Consider the following 25,685-nt stretch of genomic DNA (forward strand, 5'->3'; position numbering starts at 1 on the left):
TGCAGTGATACAGAAATGTGTGCTCCTCTCTTTCGCAACCATTTCAATTCAATTCTAATGCTATAAACATGTCATCAAACCTCATTTAATAAAGGTCATTGCACTTGTTATCGAGGACATTCCAACAGTTGAGCGTAATGAATTGAAAATAAATAAATATGCTTTAATATGCCTCTCTAAATGCAGCACAAAGATTAAAGCTATGAATGGAGGATAAATGACTTTGTATAATTTATTTTGGGATAACATGGAGCCACATAGCATCATCACCTGACTCTGCTGTTCCCTTTAAAGAACATTTTTTGTTTTTCTTTTTCAACCTGTGACCTTACTGTTTTGGTTCCATTTCCCTGCTCTCATCAGTGTTTTAAGCCACAAAAGAGCTCTCATACTCCTCCTGTACACTGCCTGCACGGTACTGGCAGGCAGTCACAGTCAGCACCTAGCTGGAGAACATGGAGTGGAGTTAAAGAACCAGATATTCTCAGAGAGCTGGTATTGACTGAAAAAGAGCAAAAAGAAGAGTCATTATTGGACTTAAGACCAGAGACATGATTCCTAATGATTTCTCTGCAGCAAATAGGCAACCGTTTTCTAAAAGGTCCAGTAACAACAGGCATAAGAATAATAATATTAAATTAATAATCCAGATGACGTAGCTATACTGATGAACAACCATGATCATTCCATGTTATTCACTATGACTCTGACCCTCTCCTGCTTGCTAGCTGCTAGCTGTGCTCTCCAGTCACGTATCTACTTAGAGCAATCTGCTTCTTGAAACATGGCATGGCCTCTGTACTAAAATAAGATGGCAAGCACATTGGCTGTGAACTCCTCATGCTTTAAGACAACAGCCAAATATGATAGAAATGACAGTAATGAAGCCATAAGGTGTTCACAGGGGCAAATATCCATATTGCAGTCAGCAGTGATAAATTCCTGCTCCTTAGTGACACGCCAAGAAGTTACCTAGAGTATTACTGCATATGTATGCATATGCATATGCAACAGCAGATATACTTTTTCAGTGTATTTCTGGTTCAGTACTTGAAATAAGAATTGAGGAAACATTGATAAATCTCCATCTTTGTTCCTCCATCTCTCCTTTTCCCTTCTTTCATCTCCAACATTTAAATTTTTTTGCCTCACTGTCCCTCTCTCTGTCACTTTCTCATTCTTCTCGCTCACCCTTCCTCCTTCCCTCTCTCCTTTCCCTCACTCCCTCTCTCAGCAGTTGAGTGAGCTGCATACGGAAGCCAGAGGAAGGCGACAGGGTTTCCCCTTTCACCCTACTGTTTTGCTAATATATTTGTGTCCTGACAGCTGCTCTCGGTGGCGCCTGTTCCAGTCGAAGTCATCTGTGGACTTGACAATCCTCCCGACACACAGGGTTCACCCTCCATCACTCACTCAGCGGGTGTTAAAATCCTGCCTCATGAGAGAGTGTCACATCCCTTATTTTAGACCTCCATTTGTTGTATGTGTTGATACAGGCTTTGTGAATGATAGAGAGGAAGCTTTTAATGATCATTTCAATGCCTGAGCTGTGATGTGGCATATTTGGCTTAATGCCATTATCACTGTGTTGAATTTACATGGACGCTGCCATCTGTTTGACTTGTTTTGTGATCCTCATACCATCACATGGATATAAAGTGCTGATTTACAGTGTATGAGTGCTTTAACTGCTTTAAAGTGGCTATCTAAGCTTTGATCTAAAGTGCCTTACTGTAGGAATAAGTGACCTAATGCAGACAGTGTTCACAGTCTGCAGGACCAGCTCAATAATCTATGGAGACATAAATCATACCTTAGTCACCCCAGCCAGTGAGGATAGTTAAATGGGACAAGACAAACTGCTGGATGAGCACAGTAATAGCAGACATTCCTTTTAGCTAGTTTTTCCAGTGAGGATCATTTATGCAGCTTCTTTTACATTTCCAGTCCTCAATGGGGGCAGCTCTGGCCTAGAGGTTAGAGAGGGTCGCCAGTCCTATTGGGGTTGCATGTGCTCTTTTTTTTTTTTTTCCATTCAGTGCACGTGTATGTGTGTTCACTGCTCCTGGATGTGTTAAATGCAGAGGTCAAATTCTTGTGTGTGTGACCTATAAAGGACTCTTCCTCTACTCTATAGACCAATTTCGTCCCTTACTCTTGGTGAGCCCCTACTCCTGTCCTGGGCCTGAGAGCACTTCCAAACATCTGGGAGAGACTTGAAAAGAAAATAACTTTGCTGTTTGAGAGAGTAGAAAGCAGTGTGTAGATTAGGAGAAATTTTCCTTTATCTCTGTTTTAGTATGACTGGGTTTGTGTGATTATTCCTTCTTATAACTGTTTTACCACACTTGAGAAATCCCTTTTCTTTTTCTTATGTCTGGTGCTCAGTACCTCTAGCTTTTGCTTAGAAAGGCACAAAAGATTAGCCACTACAAAAACATGTTATGTTATACTCCAGACAGAAGAATATGTAATGCAATAGAATGCACTGAATGTTTTATCAAAAACTGGTGTTTAAGAGCAACGTTCTCTCCTCCACTTCAATGAAGAGTTAATATTTCTACAGTAGCAAATTTAAATGTAGCCAACCCTGGCATGGTTCCAAACCTTTTCAAATCGTGGCTCCTCTTTATAGAGATTTTCCTATTCATAACACCCGGTGTGAGTACCACCGAGTGCTGCGGCATCTACTCTGCATACCACAGCTTCACTACATTGTTCCATCTGATTCATAAAGCCAACAAATCCTCCACATTAAGTGACAAAATGTGTCACATTTGTCCATGCCCTTCATGAGAGCTACATCTTTTGTCTGTGCTCTCCAAAACAACTATACTAAACAAAAAGAGAAAGAAAAAGAAATCAGTTTTGTGAAGGTTTGGTTAGGATTAGCCACAAAAACCTCTTTATGAGGTTTAGGAAATGATCATGGTTTGGGGTTAAAGTAACTACTTACTTAAGAGTTAAAGGAACATTGTTTTTTCTACTTTATTATGGTTAAGACCTTCGTCATCATGGTTACAAGAAGTAATGCTTAGTTAAGCTTATGGAACAATCATGGTCATGCTTTAAAACAAATGTTGACTGTTTGCCTGAGGTCACTTCTAGTGGTTGTTCTGACGTTTTTTATAAGTTTCTAGTAGTTGTTATGAAGTTTCTATTGGTCCTTGGGGAGGTTATGGAGATCCTTTAAGATGTAGTAGTGGTCAGTGAGGAGGATCTGGAGGTCCTCTGGGAGTTTCTAGGGATCTTTTTGTGGTTCTAATGGTCATTGAGAATGTTTTACATATAGTTTTGGAAGCTTTAGTGTTCAGCGTGAAGGTTTTAGAGGTCCTTTAAAAGGCTCAAGGAGTTTTGGAGGTTTTAGTTTTCCCCCATCTGGACATATGTGAGGTTAGAGGGCTCAGTTGTCATTTTTGGCAGAATTAATACACTTAATACACCCGAAAGACAGACGTATAGACAAAATAATATGTGAGCATGAGCATGCTTCAGGTCCATATCTGAGCTTCAATGAAGATTAAACTGATACTCACTGGGATGTACGAGTGCATAACAGCACCTCAACCAGATCATGACCTTTGTCCCTCAGCAGCCTGTTTCCCTTTTTGTGATCTTGCTCCACTATGTTGTATAATGAAGACTTGTTCTACAAATAAAGGCAACCACATGGTCATCTCGTAGATAAAACTGATCTCCTAAAAGCCTCTTCTAATATGGCATCGCAGCTGCTTTGATATCCCTCTTTGAAGTTCAGTTTGACCCAGATAGCCACAGGAATCACTTCTTGATTATTTCAAAGGCTTTAGTCAGATATGAATAAATGTGTAAGTGTGCAAGTTGTTAGTGTTTGGTTGACTCAGAAAACCAGCCTAGTGTTTCATCAAATTATTTCTGAGCTTTCCACATTGGCAGGATGTGTGTGTGTGTGTGTGTGTGTGTGTGTGTGTGTGTGTGTGTGTGTGTGTGTTTGTCTGTGTCTGCGTCTGCTCATGTGTGTGAGTAACCCATTTAACAAATCACAGAATAGTTTCCATCTTTGGAAAGCAAGTGAGTGTGTTGATTGCTGACATGTGGAAAGTGTGTGTATGTATGTGTCTATTAGGACACATTAAAATTGTGGACAAAACACTCATAGCTTTGCTAATTCTCAGGACTTTGTTTATGGATGCAGTACGCATGTGCACTTAAGACTTTTGGCACACCACACATTCCAATTTCATCACCTTGTCTTACATCACCGAAACCAGCCGCCTCTTCATTGCTATGTGCCGAGTCAGAAGGCGAGCAGCTTGACTCGGGGCAAAGTGACGTAGTTTCAAAGCTGTGAGCTCACACACGGACAAGTGTAGATCCAGCCACACACACTTTGTTTATCTATGTTTCTCTTTTCTCCTAAAAAGGCTAAAGTAGAGCTGGATGGAAGGCTGGGATTAGGAGAGGGAGGGATGGGTCACAAGTCGCCGGGCGTCTGCTGTCTGTGTTGTGGTCTGGCTAGTAATCCGCTTCTCTCAGGTCATGGCAGTGAAGGGGAGAGACAGAGAGGAGGAAAGAAATGAGGTGAATAACAGATATAAAGGTGGAATGACTCTAAGTGTGCAAAAGGTAAAAGTGGTTTGATGGATGGAAAGATTTGTGTTTAAACGTGACAAAAAGATTTGTTCCACAGTACAGGATGTCCTGCTAATTCATCAGTTTTTTCACCATCAGTTTTTGGCCATTGGTCAGCCGAATGCCACGTGACTGTGTTGAAGTTTCCCCATTGGCCGTTGCTCTTTCAAAATGAATTGATGCAGCCAGTTTCTATTCCATCAGTGGTGGCGTTTACAGGTAGTGTTGCCAACTTAGCACCTTTTCTGCGCACATTTCAGTCACCCCCTTTAGCGACTCTTTTCAAAAAAGCACCTAGTGACACATCTAGTGGCTTTTTGACAAACCGTAGCTATTTTACGTATAGAGGAAAGTTTCCAGTACAGATAAAGGCCTGAAACTGGCTGACACTAGGCAGATTGTAAATACACTGCAATGATATCACAAATATGCTAATTAGCATATTATTATTACATAACCTTGTTGAATTAAGGTTGAGAGAGACAATACTGACCTTGGCTAACCAGAGTCATTGTAAGTGTCAGCAACTCAGTGCCTATAAAAACACATTGTTTTGAAAAGGCTGTACAGAGAATATAAGCAGCAGCATGACGGCCGTGTCTGTCTGTGGGACAACGGATGAAGTGCAACGCCGCTGTGGCTAAATATTTATATCTGCCACTGTCTGTTGTTTTGTCTGTGTGCCTTTATTTCTGTGGCCGGCACACACACACACACACACACACACACACACACACACACACACAGACACACAGACACAGTAGGTGAAACTTGAACAAACTTATTTTTTTTAGAAACATGCGATTAGAGCTGAAAGTAATTTGTAATCATTACTGATTTATCATCAATCATTTTTCAGTTAGTTTAACTCAGATCAAACTGATTTTGCACAACTGACAACTGATTATTAGAGAGATATCAACCAGTTATCCATCAAATACACATCTTTAAAACGAGTTGCTGGTATAAGTAAAATACATCACAAGATTTTAGTGAAATTAAAAGCCAAGCTTTGAGATCTAAATCCTCAAATTTCTGTGGTGGAGTTTTGCTTCAGAGTGCTTTTCAGAAACACAGTGTTTAACTTCTAATTCAAATAAGCTAACTTTGTTTTGTGAAGTAAGAAAAGTTTTTTTATATTATTTTACATTGTTGGGTCCTAATTATTGAAGAATTAACATGTAAGTTGCATTTTAATGTGGAGTACATTTCTAACTATTTATATAGGCCCAGCTACTGTCGGGCAGTTAAATCTATAAAACATGGATAATATTTTATTTTCAGATCATAGTTTTTGTATGGAAAATGCAATCTGTTTTTTTTTTTTTTTTTTTTTTTTTTACTCTCCCTGACTCTGCATTTATGTCATTTGCCCTTATTTCTTTTTGGTGCACTTTTACCTCTTTTCCACCAACATGGTATGGGTTCAGTTGCAGTTTGAACCCTTCGAATTAAATTGGTTTGGAACCTGACAGGCAGTTCCCAGCTGGAAGCAAAAAATGGTAGGTTTTCAAGAGTGAACTGAATATGACACATCCAGTGATGTGCCATAATCTATAGGTTGGAAAGAGAGGATGGAGAAGGCAACAACGAGGAAGGCATGTGAGAAATTGCAGGAAAAAAAGAGTGTGCAGGGGTTTGCCAAGAAATATCTGTAATAACAGTACAAATGCTCGCATGTAATCAATGCAATCTGACATCTTTAGACTCAAGTTTACCTCCACTATGCATTGTGCAGTGTCTACCATTAATGATACATCCTTGATTACAATGGTTCCACTCAAAACTGGTGGAAACAGTTTGAGTAGATAACATCAAGGTTCAGGACCAGAACTGCTACCCAGGAATTGGAATTAATACTTAAGTAAATATACTAACTTATTTCCCACCAAAAAGAAGTTAATGGAGCTAACAAATAATTATGGAATGAATTCTTCAAGCGTCCTTGCCAGAGGAACAGAATCTAACTCTCTGGTCTATTTGTCTGGACAGCCAGACTCTGATTTGGCAGCAGCTTGTCTCTACAGAGACATGTGAAAAGTTGCTAACTGGGGGATTATCATTTATTTTCAGTCTTTATGGTCCCTGCCAACAGTGTGCCATGTGGCTCTCGATCATGTGAAACCTTTGTGGAGAGGAGGGGTTGAAATCGGAGAGAGCTGGAGGTACAGAAAGGTAGACAGACGCACAGAGGGAGTCTTCATACCCCATCCCTTAGAGACAGGCTGCGTTCCCTGCCCAGAATGAGTTTGTTATTGCAGGTCACGAGGGTGAAAACATGGTGTAAACATTCAGGGGTACGACACCTCCTCTGACCATGCAGCACATCACTCTGGCATGTGTCTATGCTTTTTGGATCATGACAGCCTGTCCACCCCCACCCCCACTCACATACCCCACCTTCTAACTCTCCATCTGTCCGCCTGCCCCACTTTTCTTTTTCTTGATGAGCTCATGGTGTCTGGCATAAAAACATAGGTTGGCAAAGTGGCAGACTACACATCACAACACAGCTGGACAACAGCAGACAGAGACTTATATTGGAAGAGGAGGGTAGAAAAATCGTAGTGAGGGAAGAAGTTAGAAAGAAATCAGAAAGAAAGAGGCAAAGTTGTGTTAAGAGAGAAACAGATAGAAGGGAAAAGGAAAGTTACAAAATAAAAAAAGGAAACTCAAAAAGAGTGAAGTTAGAGGTCCACTAGGTTTCTTGAATGTTTTCTGACTGCTGCTGCTGGTGGCTTTGATAAAGCGAGGACTCCCTAAGGCCCTGTCACAGCAGTATCCACAAACATGCCTGCTGCAGCAAGAGTTCATCGATTCTCTCAGGATAAACAGTGGATCAGCCGTGCTCAGATCATCCTCAGGAGTGAGTAGTCAACCTGACAGGACTGTTGGAGGTGGGACGGTTGTGTGCCTGTTTGGTTAGCGTGCAAACATTCTAACATTGTGCTGTGTCTGTTTCCTAAAGGCAAGTCTTAGTATGATTGATTATATCTGACAGTACCTGTAAATACACAGGTATAACTGAGACGCAGGTTTGTTTTGGTAAAATGTGGTTGATATCAAGAAAAAAAGCAGACATTCTCTGGATCCTGCTACTTGAATATGATGATCTGCTGCTTTGAAGTGAACATCTTTTGGATTTTGGACACATTTTCAGACAAAATTTGCAATTTGAAGACATCATCCTGGGAAACTGTAATGGACATTTTTCCTGTTTCCTGACATTTTATAAACTACACGATTACACTCAACTCATTAATCAATAATGAAAAAGAATGCAGTCCTAGTAGTAATAACAGTGTAAATGTAATAATAATAACAGTGACCATTTGAAAAGGTGGTCTCGAGTACGGTTCATGTGTACTTGGGTACAGTCTACATCAGGTGTGAAAACAACTGTATCAGGCTACCTCTTTGTGTTTATTGGCAGATCACAAACCAACTAGGTGCATGCTGCCACTGTATGAAAGTGTGTAGATACACACATGTATGTGGATATGGAACAATAACACTCCTGTTAAAGCTGACTGGCAGGGGAGTGTAAAAGGGGTGCAATCTCATGCATGCTATGAAGCAACTGTAATAATATGAAAACTCCCTGATATACTGAATCAGTGTACGTGGGTGCCTTTAATGACACCCCCAATCCTGTGTTATAGGGATCAAGATAAAAATTGCACAAGCCTAAAAATAATCTTGGTTTACACACCAACCTCTTGCTTAGTCAGTTTGTCCCCTCTCTGTGTCATGCAGTTAAAGTGAATATCCCAAATGAATGTATTCCATCACTGTTTCCTTGTATAAGTTATTACATAAGTGAAAAATCCATGAGTGTGTGTCAGTTTGTGTTCAAACATTTAACCACTCTGTCCCATGAGCCTCAGACACATTTAAAGTGGAAGTGAAGCCTCCATGGAGATTTCTCACTTGGCTACAGAGCCATTCTGTAATTTCATTGGTTAAGCTTTGCTCTAGTTGTCATGTAACGACAGTGTAGGAGGGAGGACTGACCGCAGTTGCTATGGTCTCCTGATCTTTCAAGTTTAGCGTTCCATGTGAGCCATAGCAACAAATGTTTTTGTGTTTGTTTGTCAAGCCACTCAAATGCTAAAGTTATGTTTTGTTTGTTTTTTTAGTGATTCAAATAGCTGAAATGTTCAAATGTCTAATGACCAATCAGAGCCTTGTAGACACCATTAAAAATGGCAGTGTCATATTCCTGTGCCAGGGCTGGAAACATATCACACCACAATCTTTCCCTAGCCTTTACCAAAGCACTTTTGTTGCCTTAACCTAACTACAGATTGGACTGTGATGCTGATCCCAATGTGCTTTATACACCTGCCATCCATCCAACCACTTCCTAGCAACTCTGCTGCTGTTAATAAATGTAGCCCTTTATTTATTCAGAAAATATGTTGGTTCTGCATATTGAAAAATAACACTTAAAGGTTACCCATTGTGTTAAAAAGTGATGCCAGGGACCTGCCCAAGCGTCGTTATGTGACTGTTTGGGTGTAAGAATGTGTTGTAGTTTTCTATACTGCAATTTCTTGTTACTTGTAGGCTGACATACACACAAATACTGCTATAGTTTAAATAAGCTGATATTGGCCACTAAGTAAAAGGGTTCTTATTTTATCTAGAATATGGAAGAACACATGCCATCGGAAACAAACAAACATGCCTTGACGCTGCTGTGTTTTTTGAGTTTTGGGCCAAAGACTAAATGGTGGCAAGATCATTATCTCTGCAGAAACACTTACCAAAACTAGAACATCCTCAACTTTTCCAAAAGGAAGTATACAAAACACTTCAGTTAAACAGCCAAGACCCATCATCATCTTTTGGCTTGGACAAATAAAACATTGACACCACAAAACTTAAGTCACGCTAATGTGTTTCCATCCTTTAGCCTCTGGCTAATAACCCATCACATCTAGGCCAAATTCTCAGACTTGCTCACTGCTTTCCCACAAATCTGTTGTCCTTTCATCTATCATTGTGGAATACACTGATTTCTTCCTCCACAAATTGATGTCATATATTTGACAACCATAAATGCCAGTGACCAAAGCTGAGTTCACGTGGATCTGTAGAAGCTCATCTGGAGAGGTTTTTTTTCCCCCTCAGATTGATGACATGCACGAATTAAATATTTTTGGTTATGTTACCTTATATTACCAAAGACATATTTCGTCCTCATTCAGAGGGTGTCATCTAAAATGATCTGCTTCCATTTCCTGTAATTGAGCTCTTTGACAGAGAAACTTGCTAATCTATTGAGCCTTCAGTCCTAGTTAGGAGTGATTTTCTCCAATAGTTCTATAAATGGAGGGGAAAAAGTGATTTATGAGCCTTTATGAGCTGTGTAATCTTTGGGCAGAGATGCAAACAACCAGAACTGTGTGTTAAGAAAGTAGTTTCCTAAATATGAATACAAGTAACCGCACTGTAAAATGCTGAAAATGCTGTAATCCCAGGTTTTGTAATTTTTTGTGTAGTAAAGTCTTTCCAGCTCATAGAACTCACAGGGAAACCAACATTCCTAAATGCATGTCATGCCACTGACCATAATTGCGTATTTGTGGAGATCTCTAAAATCTCAAGGCAGGCATCGTGAAAGCTCCGATGGATAAGATATCTATACAAATCACCCGCTTTGCTCTGACAATGAATTATATACCAGAATGAGCCTTTTCACAATTTATTGAACACTAATTGCCAGCCATGAATGAGCTGAGACAAGAGAAGCTGATGAGGTAGATTTGTGCACAGTTGCCTCCTCCTGTGCTGCTTCCTTCAATTCCCCCACATTTCCAGCTCAATTCATCATGCTCTCTTCTTTTTCCTTTATTGTTTTCACATTTGAAGAATGTGTGAAGAAAGACATAATGGACTCTGCAGCTCCTCTTTTTTGTTTGGTTCTGTATCTCACACACTTCTTGACCATAACCTCAGATTCATTGGTAAGCCTCAAAAACAGAAAGGCCTGGTTGCAGTTAGTAAAAATGTACAATGAGAAACTGCTAAAGTGTGGAGGAAATAAGGGAACCAGCTCATGACGTAAGTCATACCACCTCATCTGGTAAACTAAACTCACTAGATGGCATTTCATCATTCAGCAGGAGAATGATCCTAAACATGCAACCACAATAACTAAGGAGCTTTTCAGGGTGAAAAGGTCTTATACTACAACATTTAGTTGCCTGAACAGATCCAAATCTAAAGAGTCTTGCACTTAAAAGAATCTAGAAAATCTTCTGTTGATATTTCTTCCTTGTGTTTACCTTAACCATTCAAGGCCGTCTGCAAGGGCATCCCACTTGTTGCTGGGCAGATCTGAAACTATAATAAGTACATGTCTGCAGGTTGTGTCACTCTGACATATGATCCCCCTTGTCTGACACTGGTTTCAGGATCTCAGAATCATCCCTGCCCTGTCACTCAGATATTCTGACAGGGAAGAGGGTTGGAATCAAATGTCCAGCAGTCAGACATAGGGGGTGATGGAGATGTGGTGGGGAGCACAGACAGCGGAGGTATAGATGTCGTTATCCTACTGACCTTCTAGACATCCTGACTCCCTTGAGCCCCAAAATAATCCCCCAACATGTAGGACACAGTGAAGGAGTCAGAGATGGACACAAAAACAGATGGAGGCTCAGCTCAGTTCACACTGGACCTACAGTCCTACAGTGAATTTCATCCCCAACAAATCTGTCTGTACAAGGATCCAATGCTATTTAACATATTAATTAATGTACCTTGATCAAGACATAGGCCTTATGATAACACTAATCCTGATTGAACTAAACCCTTGGCTATAATTTGTCTTCTTTATGTTGTGTTTCTCAATTAGGAAGTAAGAACTTATCAAAGCTTGATCAGAAGCAACTGCACTGAGGGTAAAAACAGAGCCAGGAGAGTTCCATTGCCCTGTGCTGTAAGAAGTTGTAAGTTCATTTATCAATTTATTAATTCATAATTATTCACATTATTTAATAGCGTTCGCGGAGGCCTTGTATCTTTAGAATGGGTGGATTTGAAGAAAATATTGGAAGGTATTCTGTGAAAGTGAATGCACAGTACAGTATCGGAATTCATCAGTGTGCTCCAGGACATCGAAGGGTGTTTTTTGTCAGAGCGGCAGTTTTAAAGGGAATGATTTCATCCTGCTTTCTTTATAAGATGAGGCCCAGGGACAAGACTTATTGTAAAACTTTCAGTCCTTGAAACATCGATAAAAAGGACTCCGAAAGTCATTAATAAGTCATTGAATTTGATGGCAGAGAGTGTGTGTGAGAGCTTTGATGTCCCTGCATACTCTAATATCAGTCATCAAATAAAGTTAATGGAAAAGTTATTTTAACGTAATAAAGTCATAGGTAAGTTGAACAGAGGTAAGGGTGCTGACAGAGAGGACAGAGGAAGATAAGAGAGTTGGACGCCAGATAGAGAATTTGAAGTATGTCCATGTGTGCCAAGGAGCCCATTTTCTTTGGCCATCTAACATAATGGTTATTGATGGAGTGTCCTATTCAGACCTCAAAGAACCATTTCACCTTATTCTGCTGGAAACACTGATGTCAGCAAGAAGCAGGAAAGCAAAAGCAGCAAAATAGCCATTAGGCATGTTCTCAACTCTGCAACAAAGGCATTTTAGTTTCTTAATAACTTTTCTTAATTCTGCATGTAATGTATCCTACAGGTCTTCAGTCATTTGTTGTTTGGTAGAATACATTTCTATGTATGTATTAGTCCAAACAGGCCAAACATTTTCAAAGCAATGTGTATTTGGTTATACTTTAAGGACTAGGAGTCAATGTGTTTTATCTCCCATCTCAGCCAATATTTAGGAGTTTGAACTTGTTTGGAGCTGCCAGAAGATGGTGTTTAAGAAGTTTTGGAAACAGCTGAATGACAAATAAAGCTGTATATAGCTTTAGCGGACATTAGTTAACAAATAATGGGAAGAGGGTAATTCAGGAACAGAAAAGAGTATTCTGTGTTTTCTGTGGAGATGTGTATTCATCTCGACAGTCTGATTATCTGATTATCAACAACATCACTGTCCAAAAAGGCATTCTTCTACTTGCAGAGAGTCACTGTAGGAAGCTTTATAAATAGCTTTCAAGTCCTAGTCTGAGAGTTTTTAGTCTTAGTTTTAGTTTAACCTCTTTAGAATTGTAAGAAGCCTGATAAATACAGGCCTGGGTCTGATCCATGACCCATGTCTCACATGTCATACTATTTAAAAGAGAAATATATTTCTATAGATCATGTGTCATTTTCTTTTCCTGCTAAGCCTGGACTGTAGCCAGTCAGGCTGTAGCTATAGATGCTGTCATTTTTACCCGACAACAGACCATGGGGGATGACATCATAAGCTACATATGATACTATATGTGGAGTCTATCTGTCTAAAATGTGTCCACCATGTAATCCTGCTATCTGACCTTTTTGACCAGGTTGTATAAATAAACCTGGACATGGACATTCGTCTTCTAGTCAGGTTGACTTTGAGAGAGTGAAGACAGTTGGAATGTCCTTTACATTTTTCCCCAGGAGTCTGTCTGTGATTGCAAAGTGTCCAATAAAATGATACAGAGATATACCACTCTTAACACACGGCTCAAACTTTAGGGGTTCACTCGTAAGTGGACAGACAGACATGAAGTAAAACAAAATCATCAATCATATGTTTAGGATCATTGTCCTGCTGAATGATGAGCTGTTTTCCATTCAACATTTGGCTGAATTTGAGCGCAGAATGCTCACTGATGATCATGTGCCAGGTCCATTGGCAGTCATACATGCCCAAGCCATAACGGAACCACCACAATGTTTTGACTCTGCACGAGCTGTTCCATTTTTTCTTCATACTTCCCTCTTTCTATCATTTCGATGGGTTGATTTGGCCATTTAGTTGAATAAGTTGGATAAGTGCTCAACACTTACTCAAGTGTTCATAGTTCCCCTTTGTCTTTGGGCAGTATGTGCATAAATGAACAAATAAGCCATGCAGTTCTTGATGTACTGTTGTACTGTACTGTTTGAATTAAAGCTGTGATTTTCTACTTTAAAGTAGTATTTATTATTTTATTCTGAAACACAGTCTGAAGAACAAACATGTGTAACTGTCCATATATTTACAATATGGAATGTAAATTATTCATAACCCCTGTGTGCTTTTTAGTTAGTTAACAGGATGATAGATAGACATGTGTATGGAGAAATGCGCTAAACAAATGCTACACACACACACACACACACACACACACACACACACACACACACACACACATATACACACACATACACACATGAACGCTTTGACCTCTTGGTACTTGACAGCGTCAGCTATTCACATATGCTAACACAGATGGATGGCAGGTTTGATGACAGGTTGTTTCTCTGCTGGTAAAATGGATGGGTGTGCAGGTAAAAGAAAGGAGAATGACCCCGTCCTTTATCTTTCTCCACTCATTCAATTCACCCCGTCAGTCAGCACTCAAACTTTCACTTAATCTTTTCTCCTCTTGTCACTTTTTTTTCTTTTATTTATTTTTTCTCAGCTTTTTCACCTTTTGGTGTTTACTATTCCTGATTTGTTGTGTCCTCATTCACCTGATCTCATAGATTTTAAAGGTGAGTGTGTATGCAGTAAGGCAAACCCACAGTGGCCTACAGTTGATTATCATAAATTCATTAAATTGCTCCAATGGTTGCAACACACAGATTATTAGAAATACCTTCTCATTCATTTCACTGACATGAGGTGCTAACACAGAGCTCCAGGAAATAAGTTACCATTAGTCTGCTTATTGTTTTCTCAATAAACTGAGTAATAATTTATTCCTAGAAATTTTCTGAAAATAGTGAAATATGCTCATTACAATTTGTCAGAGCCCAGGATAATTCTTCAAATGTCTTGTTTTGTGCAGCCAGCCAATTTTGTTGTTTAAAGCAGTGAAACGTCTGTATTTGCCTCTGCCCCAATACGATTGAGGTGATGATGTGTGAATGATGTGTGTCTGGAAATGTCCTTCCCGACACATTGTCCTAGTTACTCTGGATATTCCACTGACCTTGCTGTCAAACATTTTAGTAGGAACTACTGACAGAACTGCTGCTCAGTGGATTTTTTTCTTGTTTTCGACACCATTCTGAATCAACTCTTGAGACTGCTGTGTGTGAAATTCCCAGTAGATCAACAGTTTCATAAATACTCAAACCAGCCCATCTGGCACCAACAATCACGTCATGGTCAAAGTCACTGAGATCACATTAACAGAAGCTCCTGACTTGTATCTGCATAATTATTTGCATTGCACTGATTGGCTGGTTGGATAGTTGCTGTAATAGCCAGCTGTACAGGTGTTCCTAATAAAGTGCTCAGTGAGCGTATCCTCCTGGCTAGAAAACGAATTTCAACTTTGATAAACTTTGAAGCTTTGATGCTTCCTGGGATCTAACTGAATAATTTAGGTAAAAGACATTTATATGAAACATCAAACACACACACACACACACCACACACACACACACACACTGGTAATGATATTGAGAGCAGTAGCGTTGTGTCCTTCTCTGTGTCCAGTGTATGAATAATAGATTGGCTCCAGGAAGTACAAACTGGCGGAGCAGCCCATCAGGTAGCGAGTCCTACCACATCCTGTATACAGCTTCCCTCTCTCTCCTCTCTCTCTCTCTCTCTCTCTCTCTCTCTCTCTCTCTCTGCTCCTCTCTCAGTTATTTCTGTCTCTTTCTCTGCCTTCCGTGTTTTGTCTGTTCTCTCCTCAGTCTTTGTCTCTGTCTGGCTCTTATTCTCTTCCTTAATCTCCTGCTCTCTCTCCGTCTTATGTTCATCCCTCCCTCCCACTCTCAATCCCTCCCTCTCCTCTTCCTTTGTTTCTATCAATTATGATCTATTGGAGAACCGGCACAGAGAACAACCACACCCGGCATTTCAGCGTCATCTTTAAAGGTGTACCGTCAGAATATTAAGGCATCAGATTACAGAGGATAAAGAACTTAACTGGCTACTGCAACAGAAGAAGGCTCAATATTCTGATATTAAAAACCTTTTTTTAAAACCTTTTCATCCATCTTTGAGAGCTTCTGGATGATGCAGAACTACTAAGGCACAGGAAAACTGACAGAAGAAGCTCCAGTGCCTGAGCTATGGTTTTATATGCAACCTCCCAGGATTGCACGGGGGGAGCAGGGTTTGTGAGGGGAGCTGGCAGCGGGGTGGTGGTTGCACTGAGGCCTGGAAACGGGTCAGACGGGGCCCAGCACGGACTGTGGCGTTATGTTTGCTGCCAGAAGAGGCCCACACTGACGCTGCCTTCATGTAGGTATCCAGCAGTGATGAGAGCAGACCTCTGTTTTACTGATTTGTGTGTGTCTTTGGGAAATTAAGCTGTGGGATTTAATGACTGATGTATCATCATTTGTGGAAACAGAATTTGTATTTATAAGTTTTTATTTATAGATACTCCTCTTAAGGGTCTTTACATTACCTCTGATGTCTTGTTTTTTCTCTCCTTTATCCTATGAATCATATGTGTACCAGATAGTGATCTCATTAATTTCTCTTTCTGCTTTTAGTCTGTGAATGCTGGGCTGGCTCTCTTCAGCTTCACTCTGTGCCTTCTGTCTTTGCCCCTGTCTCTGTCTCTTCTCTCCTTTCTTTCCCAGTATTGTGTCAGATTGTGCTTTTGGGTCACTGAATCAACTCTGATCTCTGAAAACCTCGCATTTGACAAGAATGGGAAATGACTGAATGTCTGTTTTTGAGAGGATGCCATCAGAGTCGGTGGATCTAAAGGATAACCTCTGGTATTTTTGAACCTGGGCCTTGTTTTCTCATGTTTTAGGTGTAAGTAATTGATAGGAACAGAATTCTTGGGAATTGATGCAGTGTTGAGCAAGAATGGCGTACCTGGCCACCGCAAACAGCTGCTGCGGTGTAATCCAACAGCAATTTTGCCTTGCAGAGTAAAGGAGCTGTTGGGATACCTCTGCTGTATATATAAATAAGGCAAACAATGTAAGATGGTACAAAATGACGCCTCCTTGTAGTGGAATTGTAAAGTGATACATTACAGTAATAAAAAGCTTGGTCTAATAAGAAAATGAGGTTTAAATGAATGGCCGGCCCACTGATCTGATCTTAAGTCTTCCCTCCTGAGCAGCTTTTGGGGCTGCGGCCCTGCAAGGCTGCTGTCTGTGTTCTGTCATTAGCACATAAGCTCTATTAGAGCAGACAGTAACACGATTACACCCACAGGCAGCGGAAGATGGAGACGAGAGACCATGTCGGCAATTACAGTCACAGATACTGACTGCCTGTAGACTCGGCTTAATTCAATAATATTTCAATTCAGCTCATACAAGAAGGAAACAAATGGGCTCGAATTAGGGTTAGTAAGATTTTGAGCTTGAAAAGCGATGCAAATGATAATTCCAAAGTTTCTGTAAAATAAATCTGCATGAGAAATTCCAGTTTGTGTATGTCTAGGAAAGAGAGACTCTGTGAATAAAACCTGTGAACAAATGACATCAGTGGTTATTGGACTGTCATTGTCCAATCAGATTCAGGTGTAAAGATAGGGTATCAGATTTATTTTACAAATTTATTTCAGATTTGTTTTACCGGTATACAGTGGTTTATTTACAACTACAAACTCTGGAATTATTTGTGAACATCACCGTACAAGCTCAAAATTTTATTGACCCTGATTTTTAGACCATAGAAACTGTCAAGATGGTCATAATACGAGATGACTTGGATAATCATGGCAGGAAGACAGGTAGATGTAGATATGTGATCAGTTGATCACACTCTTTCTATTTTGTTGTATATTATGGTTATATGTCTAGAATGTTCTCAGAGGTCAGGATGTTTTGCTTGCTTTTGATTTGGTGTCTGTATTCATAGTTTTTGGTGAAATTTAATGCCACCGTAGCTGCAGTATTTATTTGACTTCTTACTTATTATCAGTTTATCAATATTCCTCCCCATCACTTGTTTAGTCTATAAATTGTACAGAGTAAGGACAGCATACCCTTGAAAGGTCCCCTTAACCAAGGTGTTATCCTTAAGTTTCTCATTTTGGTTCAGTGTGGAGGAGTATTGTGGCCAAAAAATAAATACATTAATAATAATAATAATAATAATAATAAACATTCTTAGAACACACCAGACAGAGAAAGATATCTTAATCTTTAGCATAGATTGGTGCAGGGATGATGTGTTTTTGAACTATGTCTGTCTTACTTAGCCCTGTGTGTGTGTGTGTGTGTGTGTGTGTGTGTTGTGTGTGTGTGTGTGTGTGTGTGGTGGGTGTGTGGTGTGTGTGTGTGTGTGGTGTGTGTGTAAATCATGTCATGACAGACAGCTGTTAAGTGTCAGTGAGTCACTGAATGGTTTCCAGTCAGCACAAACACAGACACAGGGCACCTTCTGAATGCTCCATTGATCCACAGCTGCTTCTGAAGATGTTTGCTGCTCAGAGGTGAAAAAAGCTTATAAACTGTAGTCCCAAGCTGTTCAGGCTTTAAAGCCAAATGTCTGATAAAATATTTTCACTCTTGTCAGATGATATCAATAAGAAAATCTGTATTGTCCTGATACCAGCTTACTGGTATATTAATGATGGTTGTGCTGACTCATCAGTCAGTAGTCTGGCTTCCAGTAAATCCTGTCATGGTCCACACTTAGTCATTGTTATCAAAGGTCACACTAAAAGACAACACAGGGCTTCTTTATTGTTTGTGACTCTCTGTTTCCATCTAAAATGAGTTCATGTTCATCTTTGTATCTTTTTACATTTGTGTCTACAACAGTCAGTGTTTCTGGGAATTAAGTTTTCCTGTTGTCCCACTCTTTTGAGCGCCCATTTGTTAGATGATTTCAAGGTTTTACTAGGTATTCTCTGGTTTCAGGAAATTCTGCATCATGTCACAGCTCTTAATGTACTATTTGTCACAGTTGCTGATAGGGAAAAAAAGAAGTTTACATTGTGTTTTATTATAATTCATGTAAAATGATAATGAAAAAAGCTGTTGTTACAGTTCTGTAGCTGTTTTGACTCAGATGTGTTTTCCTCTGTTGTGGAAATGCAGCTAATGCCAGTGTCTCTACAGACAGTTAACATTAAGTTGAATACTGACTGCGGTCAAATCTGTCTCCTGTGTGTGTGTGTGTGTGTGCGATTATTACACAGTGGGAGACAGAGCACCATGTTGGTCAGTCTGGCCCTGCTCAGTGAGTGTGAATTAGTGTTTCTTGCTCTCGTGGCAAGGGCTACTGAGGCTACATCAGAGTGTGTTGCCACTGTTTCAGAGTTTATGTTAGGACTCCACAAAAAAACATGTGCCCAGTCGAGTTGACCTTTTTTTTTGGCAAACAGCCATCTTTGATTTTTCCTCTGCTCAAACCCAGCTACTCAGTCATCAGCTAATAGATTCATATAAACTGTGGTGTGGGCTGAAAACCAGACAGAAAGTCTGTGTATTTGTGTTGATCCCTCATTCAGGCCCTCATTATAACTCCATTTATTCTCTCTTGTTCTGTCACTAACACCTGCTGTATTGTTATTTTCTATGATAATTTGGTGTTCACTGCAGGTTAGAGTTACAGGGTAAAAACATCACTGTGAGCTAAAGAGTAACTAGGCTGTGCTTTTATGAAGATAATGGTTTAGAAGAGACAAACTGCTTTACAAAGATCTTACCTGAATATTGTCTGATGTCAGATTAAAAAATGCTGAAATAATTCAGGAAATATCTGATCAATCAACAAGTAAACAAGACTAAGACTCTGACCATGCAGTCATCACCAACTCAGCAGGTGACAGAGCAAGAAATATTTGACAGGCTGGAACCAGTACATTGTTGGCATTTGTTTTAAAAAATGGCTTATACACTCAATTGATTATCAGTACCATATAGTTGATGATTGATTTGCTGTTGATTCACCGATCGTGTAATCCACCAATCTTTTCAGCTCTGTTAAAGATTCCATAAAAAATAAAGTATTGTCTTCATGTTGGCATCCTTCACAATGACCACTACTGATTCTGTTCAGTCTGATACTCTGACCATTACCACATACAGCAACATTAGACACAGTATACAACACCTAAGAGAACATGAGCAAAAAGACAGGAACATTCACATGAATATTAATGCAAATGCTGGAGGAGGGAGTGGGGAGATGGAGGGAGTGTACGCAGAGGGAATGAGCCCCAAATCTGGTTATATGGCCCACTTAGTAGTCTGATCATATGTCTTTAACATGTGACTACAAAGAAACTTCTCTGTCTGCCTGTACAACCTCAAGGCATTTTACTGCTAACATAAGTTGAATGTGGGACTTTCTCTTGTCACATGTTATTACTACTTTTACTTAAGGAAAGGATTTGGGTATTTCTCTTCACCACCACAAATCATTTTAGAGAACCTGACAAGGTAACATGTTTGGAGGTTTTAAAATACAGCTCACTACTACTGATGGCTGCATACAATGTTTCCATTTAATCAGTTTGACAAGAGCCTGTAAGTCTGACTGATGATGATGATGTCAGCTTAATGTCTAACAGGAGCTTTCTGTGTGTGTCGCCCCCTACAGGCCCCACATTGCCCAGACAGGGCCCCCAAGTTCAGAATGGCCCCACACCAGAGGAGATGGACCTGCAGAGAAGGTAGGGACCACACAAACCTTTTGAACATTTTTGGCTTTTGAACCTTTGGTTGAACAAAACAAGATGTTCAAATATGACACCTTAGGCTCTGGGAATTTGTGATAGGCATTTTTCTTTCACCATTTTTGTCATTTCATATACCAAAATCACACAGTAAATATCTTATATGATAAATAAGGACACAGTCTTTCACTAGACCTCTAGCCTCTTTCTCTGTGTGTGTGTGTGTGTGTGTGTGTGTGTGTGTGTGTTTGCTTGTGTTTTGCCTGCGTGCTCTTTCATGTACACCTGGAAGTGCTATATAAATAAATATTGACTTGACTATTGACTCAAGCACTCACACTCATGTCATTATGGACAGAAAGTTTTCAAACACACAGTGAACTGTGCGCAGGGACAATGTGTCATCACTGTATCTGAATGAACCGAGGTTAGGGTTTAAATTTCCTCTATAATCACCTACATTATGATATGGATTATTTTAAAATACAACATGTTCATTCTGTGACTGCAGACATGCAGTCTCTGCTCTGTTTCTGTTCCTCCCTCAGTCATTCATGCATACACACTCACACACTCAGATGTAAGTAGTGAAGCATTTTTCAGGTGTGACTCTATGGTTCCTGTGTTTGAGGTGAACTTGGCTCTTCCAGGAGTTTTACACAATCAGTAGGTCTGAGAGAGGCTGATGGATCTCCCTGTCGCCCCCCCACCCCTTTTGTTACCATCTCCTTCTTTCTGCGGTTTCGTCCTCTGCACTTTCTCATTTTCACCCTTTTGTTTCTGTCGAGCTTCATTTGTCTTCCATATTCCTCTCACCTCTCTTTCCCCTCTTCCCTCCCCGTTCCTTCTCTCGGTTGCTCCATATTTAGCAGCGGATGACAGACAGGCAGCGAGCGGATCAGTGACTGAGGTCATCTGCTGATACAGAGGCCAATATCAGCCAGTCGGGAGAGCGAATAAAGGATGTGTGGAGCAGAGTGAGAATGGGATGAAAGAAGTGAGGAGGGAGAGGAGGAAGAGTGAGGGGAGGAGTGTAGAAATGAATTGGCAGTTCATTCTCAGATCGAGCCTTCTGCCTTAAAAGCAAAGCTAACATACTGTAAGCTTTGGAAGATATTGAAGGATTGTGATTGTTTGCTATAAACATCCCTCAGTTATTTTTGAGCGGCTGTATCACATCTGATTAGTAATTACACTTCTCTCAGTAATCCAGTCAGGTTTGATGGCTGTTTATTGGAAGTTTACACTGACTGAGGAAAGCATCTGCACTCTAACATCTGTTAAAAAATGTTATTGAATCAAAACTTTTAATCATCTGCCTTCATCAAAACATTTCATGGATTTATTTTCATTGGGTAAATGATGTTGTAGCTTTGGCTGAACTTTAAATTGTTCTACTGACCGGCTGACCAAACAGTACAAAATGTTTATTAACTGTAGATTAATTGTGCACACAGAGAAGACCTCAACCACACTGGAAGGCAGAGTGAAAAGGCCGTTGTCACAGAGGTGGAGGAGACGTATATGGTTTAAACATGGAGATGACTGCACACTTTTTCAGATAGTCTCTCCAGGGAGACATTCATATTGTTGTACTCTGTTGTTCACATGAAAAGTGACAAAAATTGTTGTGTAACAAATAAAAAAAAAAAAAAAAGAGAGAGAGAGAGCTAGAAAGAGAAGTTCAGTCCCTGGCTCCTCTCTCATCTCCACACAGCTGACCAGTCACGGTGTGAAGTAGGTGTGAATGTTGAACTGTTGGTTTTGGAAAGTTACTGAAATTTTTGGACACGCATGTGCACATTCCTAGTATATTGTTTGAATCAAGATGTCTTAGACTTCCTGACATCTCACTCATTCTATAGTTTCTCCACTGAATAACGTACCTGCTCCATGTATCCCTCTGCAGGACTTGGCTTCCAATATCAGACTTTCATTTATATTTCAATATTTAGCCTCATTATGTCTTTTTTTTTCTTATAAGTGTGTTTTACATTCAGCCACCTTCATCACTGATTCCTATCCCCTGTCAGACAGATCATAAATCTGGGTTGTTACATGCTTTTGTATTGTGTTTGGTTACATGGAGCACTCTGGCTAGCACATTCAGGTTTTCCCAAAAAACTAACTTGGACACTAGTGTACATGTAAAGATGTAAACATACTCATGGTTAATTTTCACAATGTAAAATCTTGACCTCTGATCCCAAACCACCCAAGATTTTACACAACAAATTTTTAATCCTTTGTTCACGTGAATCTTGGTTTTCTCCAATGGTATGATGGAGAAAACCTTCCGGGATGTTTGACAAATAATTTCTAACCTGCCTTTTTGTTTATGATTTTGGATTATCAACATGACAGCTAATGTTTTGCATATATCTTACTTCATTTAGTTGCAGTGCTGTTCATAGGGAATGTGTGTCATTGAGCTGTGTAGCCTGAAACAGAGACAGAGGAGTAGAGAGAGGAAGAAAGAATTGAAGGGAGGGTCACTTTCCTCCTAACCAATGAATAGACCACCTCATTCCTCAGTGACCTCACATATTCAATGAAATTATGAGGCACATCTCCTTTTCTTTCTCACAGTCTGTTCTTCATTTCTATTCATCTTCTTCCTCCTCCATCTCCTCTGCAATCCTCAGTCTCATTGACATTCACATAGATGGATGAGGAAGACTGAGAGCGCCGTGGCCGTGCAGCTTCAAGGGTGATTGATGGGTCGATGGAAATATGCATGTGGACTGCTGAGTGAGAGACTGCCAATAAACCACCTGTTCAGAAATGCAGGGTGCTACCCTCAGATTAAAAAGACATGAGCTGGAAATAATAGGCCGCGTGTATAAATAGCTGTGTGTCGCGTGGGAGCTAGGGAGTGTGTGTCGGGAGAGAGAGGGGATGTGTTGCAACGTCTTGAATGAGAGTGAGGATGGAAAAATGGTAGAGGACGTGAACGTGTGTGTTTGACTTTTGTCAGCGTTTAACTGCTGGTATTTAACACCTAGGGGATGGAAACAGCAGCAGCTACTGACAGCAACATGTTGAGCACATCGTCATGAACACATGTTGACATATGCATATATTCTCAAATGGCAGTCACAGTTTTGAATATGAGGGCGCACACACACATCCTTGTACACCTTTCTTTGTGGGGACTGTCATTGACATACTGCATACTAGCCCCTTACCTTAACTGTAACCACCACAGCTGAATACCTAACCTTAACCCTACCCTTTCGCCTATCCTCTCAGACTATAAAGTCACTATTTTGAGATAAAATGTTGTTATTTTGATATAGTAAGTTAAATTTTGAGAAAGTCTCTCATTATAACAGGAAAAATCTGAGGGGTTCCTGATATTCTTAATGAAATCAATGGAGAAGAGAAAACAAGGTTCTGTATCACAAATTTGAACTTTTATTTAAAATCTTTGTTTTTTTCCCCTGAAATATTTAATAGTTTTACCTCGTTGGGCATGTATTAAAACGAGTGGTTCACGAGCAAACGCTGCTTCTTTTTAAGAGTGGAAAAAAGTGAATATCTTTCGTTTCTGGAATGTTCAATCCCATAAAATCCCATCATTTAAACACAGAGAGCGTGGTGTGTAACAGCTGGTTGGCTGGTGGAAACAGTGGGCGTATCTCTATTCAAGAATCCGTGGTGGGCTGATGGAGGAAAAGAGGGGGTATAGCAACCAACACAGCAGCCTGGAAGTGGCTCCAGGCTGTGACTGCAGTGACATCTGTCAGACAAGACCAGCCGAACATTTTATCATTTTGTTTCTAATATCTAAAGTAGTGATGTTTAGGTTTATTAAACTGAAAGAACTGAGTGTCTTTGCAAACCACTGATCTTCACGCACTGTGACTACAGATCCCATTGTGACATTATTTGCATTTTTTTCTATGCAGCTGTCCTCCTTCATGTTTCCAGGCCCTTAATTTCAACAATAAGTGTTTTGATGTTTCCAGTATTACCCCAAATACCTCCCTGACTCTTCCTCACAGATCCCTGAACTCAGTCATAGTAAGTTATTGCAAAGAATAAAGCAATATTTGCGCGAGTGCATGTATGTGCATGCGGGGATTCAGGCCGTGCCACTGCCCACGCTCCCTTAGCAACGGTTTCCCTGGCAACTTTTGTCAGGAGGCGAGTGAGATGCCAGTTAAACGGTGCAGGGAGGCTTTTCACAGCTTTGAATCCTGTGACGTTTCCCAAAGCAGAGAGGGACGTGGAGAAAGGAAAAACCTGCTTTAGATTCACCCATCAGAGGCAAGAAGTATGTAGACAGTGTAGATGGGGGGATTCAGTGTGGGAGTCATTGCACTGGTCTGGGAGTGATGAAATGCTCAGATTTCTAAAACAGTGTTCATACAGTCCAGATGATAAGTATTTGGACATGTAGTAACAACACTGGGTACAGTAGCAACAAAAGGAGAGGAGGAGGAGAAAGCAGAATTTTATTAAAGTTGAATTTTATTATTATCAATGAACATTTTTTTTCATCATGTTTCTCATTAGGGTCTACTGTGCAAATTCAAAATAAAAAAGTCTAATATGTCAGGCATTTAAACACCATACATAATGTTCTTCTGCTATATTGACAGTTTACTTGTGACTAGGGTAGGCTTCTTTATTGTGAAGTTACAGTTTGAACAGTCTGCGTTTTGAAAAGAAGTAAATACAACCCCTGGAGCAAAGAGACATTAAAACGAGTCTTTCTTAAAATGTCAGTGCACAGTTATTTTATTTGAAAAGAAACAAAAAAGATAATAATAATGAGTTCTGTCATGTGCAAACCATTATACTTGCAAAACACTGTGTGGCAAAAATGATGCACACTACAAAGTTTTACACATGCCATAAACTTTTTTTTCCCTGTTTTTTAAGTTTGTGGGAAAAACAATTGACAATTGAAGAGAGGCTCATTTTGTTATGTTGTAATGTTTGTTTTCTGCAGGGGTTGTACTTATTTTAACTTCAAAAATCAACAAAATATGTAAGTTACCTAAGGGTGGCCAAACTTTAGCATACAGCTGTAATTCCCATTAAAAGACATTTGCATCTTGTACTTAACACACTGATTTGTGAATAAACCTTACAGAACTGAATTTTGACAGTCTTGATAGCATCAAAGTACTCCTCTGTCTTTATCATTCCGAAGTCAATCAGATCCACAGATAAAAGAGTCTGGCCAGTCATAGTTGTGTGCTGCTGTTAAGACTTTCTTGGCTCTGGTTGTGACAGTACATCTCATAAGATCTTTTAGTGAAGAGTAGCGTTTCTTTCTTTCTTTCTTTTTTTTTTTTTTTTTTTTTTTTTTTTTTTTTTTTACAGTTAGTGTGTCAGAAA

General features: G+C 39.9%; 1 protein-coding gene across 1 annotated transcript in view; it reads left to right on the forward strand.

Annotated features, from left to right (window-relative positions):
- Nucleotides 1–25,685, forward strand: part of enah (ENAH actin regulator) — a 79,987-nt gene that overhangs the window by 23,373 nt on the left and 30,929 nt on the right. Inside the window, 1 exon segment of the mRNA XM_018703405.2 lies at nt 20,258–20,330. Within this exon segment, the coding sequence (XP_018558921.1) occupies nt 20,258–20,330 (73 nt within the window).

This window comes from Lates calcarifer, linkage group LG7_1 (genome assembly GCF_001640805.2).
Source record: "Lates calcarifer isolate ASB-BC8 linkage group LG7_1, TLL_Latcal_v3, whole genome shotgun sequence".
Lineage (NCBI taxonomy): Eukaryota > Metazoa > Chordata > Actinopteri > Centropomidae > Lates > Lates calcarifer.